General features: G+C 39.1%; 1 protein-coding gene across 2 annotated transcripts; it reads left to right on the top strand.

The window, feature by feature from the left end:
• The first annotated feature begins 537 nt into the window (after window positions 1-537).
• On the top strand, window positions 538-9,165 carry LOC125908808 (uncharacterized). Of its 2 annotated transcripts, none has more exons than XM_049611636.1 (2): window positions 538-700; window positions 8,289-9,165. In XM_049611636.1, exon 2 carries the CDS (start codon window positions 8,297-8,299, stop codon window positions 9,029-9,031), a length of 735 nt encoding a protein of 244 aa, XP_049467593.1. In that variant the 5' UTR covers window positions 538-700; window positions 8,289-8,296; the 3' UTR covers window positions 9,032-9,165. The 2 variants fall into 2 exon arrangements, with proteins under 2 accessions (XP_049467593.1, XP_049467590.1); XM_049611633.1 differs by lacking the exon at window positions 538-700 and adding an exon at window positions 8,000-8,081.
• The last annotated feature ends 408 nt before the right edge of the window (window positions 9,166-9,573 follow it).

Genomic DNA, 9,573 nt, shown 5'->3' with positions numbered 1-9,573 from the left:
ATCTATTCAAGGTGAATTTGTGTCATCAGAAGATGATTCTTGTGTTCAGCTGATTTGGTCATAGCAATTGTCATTGTATCGAAGACACTATCCTTCAGAGCCTACATAAGAAAATGTCACAGCTGTCTGTAATAACAAATCCCAATGCTTTAAAATTATAACGTTTTGACTTCTTACTATAACACAATCTTACTTTGCATAAAGTAAACCCAATCTACACAAATAGAGAAATAACAAGCTATGGAAATGACCCTTTTACACCTGTGCTGTTTCACCAGCACAAATAATTACAAAGGAAACTAGACAAACAAGCCAACTGACACGGAACCCTTAGCTGAGATTCCTGAATTCTCTAATAAAACAATACAACAGGAGGCAGCTAAATACCACCAACATGCCTCTGGAATGAAGAGAACCTGGCTAAGAATGTTAAGCATCTAAATCTGGCTTTCTAGAAGAAAATACTTAGCTGGATTAAAACAATGATGTGACAAGAAATAGAAGGAAGGTATTTCAGGAACCAAGTTACATAAATAAGTGTGCCCTCGTAAGGGGTGAGGCTGTTGTCATTCAAGTATGGTCCAGATACCCCTAAGGAGACCATTTCAAGGAGGGGATACAAAGACTTTTGAATTTTATTTGGATTATGTTTCTGTTAGGATCTGATCCTGACTCATTCCCCTCAACCTCCTTACTCAGGGTAAGTTCTCTACTGTGCTCTAAATTTCCTAGTGTTGTGGGATCCTGTGAGCCCTGCCCATCAGCCTGTATCCACTTTGTATGCTTGCATTAAGTACATCGTTTATGGTTGTGTTTCTAGATCTGCCTGTCTTAATCTTCTTAGTCCGTTCTGATAGAGGCAACTTCTCTCTAATCCCCTTCACCAAGTTCAGAAACTGAAATTTTAAATGTCATTAACTTAAGCCTCTCCAGTTATATATACCATAAATCATATATATATACACTTATATTTATATATAAGTGTTATATATAAATATAACCTGTTTAATATATAAAACATATATGTGTATATATATTATGTATATATATATGTTGTATATGCATGTATACATGTGTATGTGTGTGTCTTGTGCTTTAAAAATATTCTCCAAAAATATGTTACATATATATATATATATATATATATATAATATACAAGTAGAAATATCATTTAAGCAATAATGAATTATACAATTGTAAGATGCTATTATTCCCATTTATTAATGAATCTATTTAAGAAATGCTATACAGAGGCAGTTTGCTAGGTTCTGGGGCTATTACAAAGTACACGAGCCTTTTCTTTGGTGAGCTAAGAGTCTTGTGCTTTAAAGATACTCTCCAAAAATTGGGGCACCTGGCTGGTTCTGTTTGTGGAACATGTGACTCTTGATCTCAGGGTCATGAGTTCAAGCCCCCACACTGGGTGTGGAACTCACTTAAAAAAATGTATCTTCCAAATCTGCACAAATCCAAATAAAAAAAAAAAGAACTTCATTATTTTACTATCACATCGCTCTCACATTGTTATAAAAAATATGAATTGTATTGGGGCGCCTGGGTGGCGCAGTCGGTTAAGCGTCCGACTTCAGCCAGGTCACGATCTCGCGGTCCGTGAGTTCGAGCCCCGCGTCAGGCTCTGGGCTGATGGCTCGGAGCCTGGAGCCTGTTTCCGATTCTGTGTCTCCTTCCCTCTCTGCCCCTCCCCCGTTCATGCTCTGTCTCTCTCTGTCCCAAAAATTAAAAAAAAAAAAAAAAAATATATATATATATATGAATTGTATTATGGAATAAAAACAATATTTCCTAGTTATTAAACTTTCTAAACACTAACACATACCAGGCACGTGCCCTTATATTTTTCTGTTATAGTACTGCTTTACGGCAAGTACTACTATTATTCCCATGAAAACTGAGATTTGGAGAGGCCGTTGATGGTTAATATTAGATTAGAAATTTGATCCCTCTGATTTAAAAAAAAGTAAAACTTGTTATTAATGTAAAATACATATGTGAATCTCTGCTTCCAATTAGCTTAAAACAAATAACTGTCAGAAAGTTGAGGATGCAAAGAAACCTAAATGAACTAAATTCCAGAAAGTGGCAACTTTCATCACTGCTGAAATAGTGGAAGAAGAAGGAATCTTTTATAGAGAGGGACAAGAGGAAATTAGTCAAATGTTTAAGGAACCTCTAAGGGCCGTGTGGTGGCTGCTAAGACATATTAGAATTCTGAAGAGCCCCAGCTACTGCTAAGTGTACACCCATCCACCAATCCTTCTCCATGGGTCTTCACAGGGTTCATAGGTAGCATGCTGAAGCCGTGGGAAAAAGCTGAGAGTGGGGAGAAAATCCTCTGAGACATTTTGGGCTTTTATATAGTATAGATCAAGAGCTCTCTGAAGACTGAAACAGGCAGCAGGGGAGAAAGAATTTGCTCAGGGAGCAAAAAGCCAAGTCCAGGGCTGGGAATCAGTAAGAAGTCCCTAGGGGCACCTGGGTGGCTCAGTCAGTTAAGCATCTGACTTCAGGCCATGACTGAGCGCAGCATCGAGCTCTGCACTGTCAGTGCAGCGCCTGCCTAGGATTCTCTCTCTCTCTCCCCCTCTCTCTCTGCCCCTCCCCATCTCAAAATAAGTAAACAAACAAACAAACAAACAAAAAGAACTCCCTGGTGACTCAAAAGCAGGCCCCCAGACTATAAAGCAAGAGAGAGACTTCCAATAGGTGAGAAAGAAGGCAGATCTGGTAGGAAAGCATGAAGAGATATCTGGAATTTTTCCAGCATGCTGATACCAAACCCTTTGATGGAAAGTCCTGACCTTACCCTGAATGAAACTAATGCTGCAACAAATACCAAACCTGAAGCTACAAAAGTTTTCAAACATAAGTTGGATTCTATTTTCTTTAAGACTCTGACCCATAAATCAGATTGATTCAGACTCTACCCCTACCACACATACACCTTAACAGCAGGAAGAAGAAGGGCATGAATTTGGGGGGAGAAATTTTATTTATTTCAGTTTCTATTTCTAGTTTATATAAATCATCTGGAATATAATAAAATATTATGAGATACCCAAAGAAGCAGCAAATAAACATATAAACAAACAATAATGTGACCCATGGTCAAAAAGATAACAGTTAATAGAAGCAGACACAAAAAGACGACCCAGGTGTTGGAATTGTCAGACATGTACTACATAATACTATGGTAAAAATGCCAAAGGACTTAACAGAAAATGTAAACAATATGCATGCCGAGATGTAGAAGTTTAGGAGAGATTATATATATAATCTCTGAAGCTGAAGGCAGGTCAGTAGAATTATCTCAACTTCATAAAAGGTAAAATGGTAAGAATAAACAAACAGAACAAGTTTTTGAGATCTGAGGGACAATAACAAATGGTCTAACATATTAATGATTGAAAATTTCCATAAGGAAGGGGGAAAATGGATATATATATATATATACACATATATATACATATATGGTGTATATATACACACACACACACGCACATATATCTATATATACACACAAAAAGAGATAATGGCTGAGAACTTTCACATTTGAAGAAAATTCTTAATGGACAGATTAAACAAGTTCAGAGAATCCCAAGGATGATAAACACAAAGGAGGCCCCATCTAGGCACATCACAGTCAAAATTCTAAAAAAAAAAAAAAAAAAATTAAATAAAGATCAGCTTTTAAAAAGTGGTCCAAGGAAAGGGCTCCTGGGTGGCTTAGTCAGTTAAGTATCCAACTCTAGATTTTGGTTTGGGTCACAATCTCAGAGTTTGTAAATTCAAGCCTTACATCAGTCTCCACACTGGCAGTGTGGAGCCTGCTTGGGATTCTTCCTCTCTCCCTCTCTCTGCCCCTCCCCAGAGTGCGCTCTCTCTCTCTCTCTCTCTCTCTCTCTGTCAAAGTAAATACATAAACTTAATTTAAAAAATTTTTAACAGCAGTCAAAGGAAAAAGATAGCCACATTACATGCACGCAGGAATAAAAATACAAATGATAACTGACTTACTACCAAAAACAGTAGTAAAAAGAAGACAATAAAACACTTTCAAAGTACTGAAAGAACAAAAATATGACCACCTAGAATTCCATCACTTGCCAAAATACCCTTAAATAAAAGCAGTATAAATAGATTTTCTTTAAAAAATTTTTTGTAATGTTTATTTACTTTTTTTTTTTTGAGAGAGGAAGAGAGGCAAAGCATGAGTGGGTAAGGGGCAGAGAGAGAGGGAGACACAGAATCCAAAGCAGGTTCCAGGCTCTGAGCTGTCGGCACAGAGCCCGACGCAGGGCTTGAATTCACAAGCCGTAAGATCATGACCTGAGCTTAAGTCAGACACTTAACCATGTCTGACCCACCCAGGTGCCCCTAAATATATTTTCAAAGAGACAAAATCAAAGATTATTTGTCTCCACCTGACTTGCAGTACAAGAGATGCTGAAAGACTTCATGCTATCAGGAAATAATATCACATGGAAACTCAGATTCACAAAAAGACACAAAGAATACCAGAAAGGGTAGATGCCTGAGAGGACGTTTTTAAATTTTGTTAGTAATTTTAATAACTTCACTTACTTTAAAAAGCCACTGTTTCTTTAAGGCAACATAAAAACAATGTGTTGTGGTATTACAGCATATCCAGATGCAATAAAAAACATTTTCTTCATAAAGGGAAATAATATTATTTGAAATCAGGCTAGGATAAATTAAGATGCTTAATTTAATTTCAGATGCTACTACTAAAAATAGCCCAAAACAGTAGAGAATATCTTTGAGACCTCAGAGTAGGAAGAGACTTCGTGACATGGTACAGAATATACTAACCATAAAAGAAAATTAATAAATAGGACATGAGCAACATTTAAGATTTCTACTCATCAAAAACAATTTTAAGAAAACCAATAAGCAATCTTGGGGCACCTGGGTGGCTCACTTGGTTAACTGTCCAACTTTGGCTCAGGTCATGAACCCACATTTCCTGAGTTCGAGCCTGGAGCCTGCTTCAGATTCTGTGTCTCCCTCTTTCTCTGCCCCTCCCTTGCTCACGCTCTGTCTCTCTCAAAAATAAACATTAAAAAAAGAAAGAAAGAAAATCAATAAGCAATCTAAAGTCTAGGCAGAAGTATGCTAGAAAGAAATATTTGGAAAAGGATTGTTTCCAGAAAATATAAAGAACTCTCATAAGCCAACAATAGAAAGATAAAACAATAATAAAATACTTAAATAGGATGACTAATAAGTATATAAAATACACTCAACACTATTAATCATTAGGGAGATGCTAATTACATTCACATTCAGATGTCATTCACCTCCACTAGAAGGCCTACAAACAAATCAGGTAACAGCCTCAAATATCGGCAAATACATGGAGCAAGTGGACCTTCCGTGCCCTGCTGGTAAAGGGGAAACTGGTGCCATCACTTTGGGAAACTGCTGTGGCCTACCAAGTCCATGAATAGGTATTTACCGAAGAGAAATGAAAATACAGACCCACAAATGACACACAAACATGTTCGTAGCAGGTTTACTCATATTTACCACAAACTGGAAACGACCCAAAATATCCACAAATGGGAGAGTATGTAAATAATTAATGGTATATAGGGAATATTACTCTGCAATCAAAAGGAACGAACCACCAACCAATATGCACAATAATAGGATGGATCTCTAAAATCTCTGGTAACTGACAGAAGCCAGACCCTTCCTGCCAAATGCAGTATGATTCCATTAGTATGAAATTCAAGAACAGAAAAAAACTAAGCTTGGTTAAAAGTAGAAAGTGGTTCCCTCTGGGGAGGAAGGTTTGACTGGAGAGGGTCACAAGGGGACTTCCTGGGGTTAGGTAAATGTTCTTGATTTTGTTTGGGTGGTGATTACACAAGTACATAAAATACTTAAACTCACTGAAATGAACATATAGGGACCATGCATTGTATTGCAGATAAATTATACTTCAATAAAAAGGAACCAAAATAAATGAAATAACTTACAGGTAGAGAATGTGGACCTGAATAATTACAGAGCTAGATGAACTGCCACATATTGGAGCCAGCACCCACGTTGAAAAACAGGACATTACCCCTGTGCCAGGCCACTCTTGGACCTGCTTCCTGTGTCTACCACCCCCAGTAATCACTATGCTGACATCAACTCACAGAATAGTTTTCTCTGCTTTTGTACTGTATGTAAAAGGAATCATTTAGCATGTACTGTCGTAGCTGGTTTCTTTTAGACAATCTTACCTTTGCGAGATTTATTCGTATAATTATGTGTAGCTGTGTGGACCTTGATTCTGAGAGCTGTATGGTATTCCATTTTGTTTAATCATTTCTTTTGTGTATATTTAGCCTCTCAGCATATTAATGTCCCGCTAGTCTTTGTTGCTTCCTGGTCTCGAGTGGTTGTCAGAAGGGTTGGAATTGGGCTGTGATCACAGCAGACTACAGCTGTTCCGTAGCAATTAAAAAGTATAAATATATTTCTACAACACCTACAGAAAGCTGGACGAATTAATTTTCTCTGTATATTTTATTTTATTGTAGTTCACCTTTTTATTGAGGTATCATTTTTTCTACAATGAAATGCAAGATTTTACATGTTCTGTTCAGTGTGTCTTGAAATTATCCTTCACCTCAGAAGTCCCCTCGTGCCTCTTTCCAGTCAAATCCCTCCTCTTAGAGACAACATTTTTCTGATTGTTGAACCATCCTGGACTTCTAAAAAATTCTGTTTTCTCATTATATAACATGGACGTTAGATGCCACTAAATTGATATATTCACTTAGGGATGAGAAAATAAATAGGCAATTAAAAGCTGCAGTCAACTGAATCACAGTCATAAATCAGCACATTGATGCCAAGCGAATCAGGCACCAACTTCCGTGTTGCTAAGTCATGAAGCTATTGAGGGACTGAGTCCAGTGAGAGCCTCTGAGCCACCGCTGCTGCAACACAGAGAAGTGATATTTGCAATTTTTGAAAGGCTACACTTTTGATATAAGAAAATAAGAATGTATGACCTGGTGAATTTGGCCTTATTATGACTGGAGGGGGCAATATTCAAAAGCAAGATCTTTCTTTTTTTTCTTTTAAAAAAAATGTTTATTTATTTTTGAGAGAGAGAGAAAGAGAGAGAGAGAGAGGAAGGGAGAGAGAGAGAGAGAGAACAAGTGGGAGAGGGGCAGAAAGAGGGAGACAGAATCTGAAGCAGGCTCCAGGCTCTGAGCTGTCACCACCAACCCTGAGATCATGACCTGAGCCGAAGTCAAGATGAAATCAGATGCTTAACCGATTGAGCCACCCAGGCACCTCCAAAGCAAGAATTTTCTAACAGACTTACTATTGATTGCTATTAGGCATGTGCAGTTAGCCAAATTTTGTCAATCAGGAAACTTGCTGTGGTAGCATTAAACAGACAAAGAGCTTTATCCAATGGAAAATTCCTCAGAAACCAATGCCTTGCAGTGTAAGAAGAAAAGTTATGATGACTGAGAATGAATAGTTTTATCTTCTTGTCCAGAAGAAAAATCTGTGAGTATATTTCACTGTAGATTTTGGCTGGGGACAAAAAGAAGCATACACTGCGCAAAAAGATGGATGACTATTTGCTCTCAGAAGTCACCATAATCATAATAAATTGTATTTCTTTTCAGATTTACCAGTCCATTGTAGATGCATTGGCTGAATATGGCAAATGGTTCTACCATCAGTGTCCTACAATTCAGCTTAACTCCTATACATATCATTGTTGTGAATTAAATTAGAAAAAGACTTAATAGGCAAGTTAGACTCTCCCACCATGTCAACAAAGCCACAGCGCAACACAAGCAAACTGATAGCAGACTACATTTCCTGTTCTGGCACGGTAGCATCTTACAGCTTAGTCACTGTGTGTGTGTGTGTGTGTGTGTGTGTCCGCTCTCTGAGGCACAGGGCTTGCATTTAGACCTGAATTTGAGATGGAACACGGCACATTTCACTCACAGGAAGAGCCTCCAACATGCTGCTCCCCAGCCTGCTGAGAATAGTCACAGCCTCCATCTGCCTTGGTAGGGCTAGTAAAGACAGCCACAAGCACAGACAGGCTGTGCCGAGTCCCAAGTTCAGGGGTAGACACAGGTTATCATTGTCTGCTGGGGTTTAGGAGAGTAGAATAATGGGCAGGGGAATCAGAACTCTCAGTCCTACCTGAGTTCCCTAAGACCCTAGGGCCACTACCAGGAGAATCAGCCTAATTCTCTCTTCTCTTTTTGCAGGAGCCAGCATGGCACAGAAGGTAACTCAAGCCCAACCTGCAATTTCTATGCCAGAGAAGGAGGCTGTGACCTTGGATTGTGTATATGAAGCCAGTGGTTATACTTATTATCTATTCTGGTACAAACAACCACCAAGTGGGGAAATGATTCTCCTTATTTATCAGGAGTCCTACAGTGAGCAGAATGCAACAGAGGGGCGGTATTCTCTGAACTTCCAGAAACCAGACAGATCCATCAGCCTCACCATCACAGGATTACAACTCAGGGACTCAGCAGTGTATTTCTGTGCTCTGAGAGACACCACAGTGATGCGGCACCTGTGGGAGCCCCACAAAAACCTCAGATCTCAAGCATCCCCCAGCTATGGACACCAGGGAGAGCGGCGGTGTGGAAGGAAGAAGCGGGGGGCTGTGCCTGAGGCAGTGGGGGTTTTCAGGTGGATGCTTCACTCTAAGGAAAATGCTATTTCTCTGGCTCAGAGAACATATCAAACAGTGTCATTCATCAAAAGCATCTTTATCTTCAATTCTTTACCTCGCAGTAGACATTTCACAAAAGATTTTTTTAAGTGGTTTGTGATGATTACATTAAAGCAGAAGACCCAAAATCTAAACGGCTTCCCTGTGTTGACCTGTAGTGCCAAATTTGCTTCAGCCTGTAACATCAAAGCCCAGATCTGTCCTGGTGTCAAAGGGACTCTTAGGAAGCTTCCTTTGAAGGATTTAGTATCTTCCAGAGACTGAAGCTATGTCTGCTGCTCTGTCATGTATGGCCCTCCCGTATGTCCCCTTCTGGTCACTACCTGCTCTTCTGGGGAAACCACAGTCCCATAGATAGATTTGTTTTGCCTGTTTGCCTGTTCATTTGCAGTGTTGCATAAATATTTTTTTTAGGTGTATTTATTTATTTTGAGAGAGAGAGAGAGAGAGAGAGAGAGCGCACAAACAGGGGAGAGGCAGAAAGAGAGGGAGAGAGAGGATCCCAGGCAGGCTCAAACCCATGACCCATGGGATCATGACCTGAGCTGAAATAAAGAGTCAGTCACTCAACCTGCTGAGACACCCAGGTGCCCTGCATGAATATTCTTATACATGTTCTTTGGTGAATGTAATTATACACTGCTGTTGTGCTTATCCATTGGAATTTCTGGATTAAAGAGTATAGATCGATCTGGCTTGAGTTCCTCCACTAGTTAAGCCCTCAAAAAGACTACTAATGACCTCTGTGTTGTAGAGCAACAGAAAATTTCAGGTATCCCCATAGCTGACCTCTCAGAAACTTTCAA

This window comes from Panthera uncia (genome assembly GCF_023721935.1).
Source record: "Panthera uncia isolate 11264 chromosome B3 unlocalized genomic scaffold, Puncia_PCG_1.0 HiC_scaffold_1, whole genome shotgun sequence".
Classification (NCBI taxonomy): domain Eukaryota; kingdom Metazoa; phylum Chordata; class Mammalia; order Carnivora; family Felidae; genus Panthera; species Panthera uncia.
Note: the sequence above shows the minus strand (reverse complement) of the source record. Positions and strands in the feature narration are given on the sequence as shown.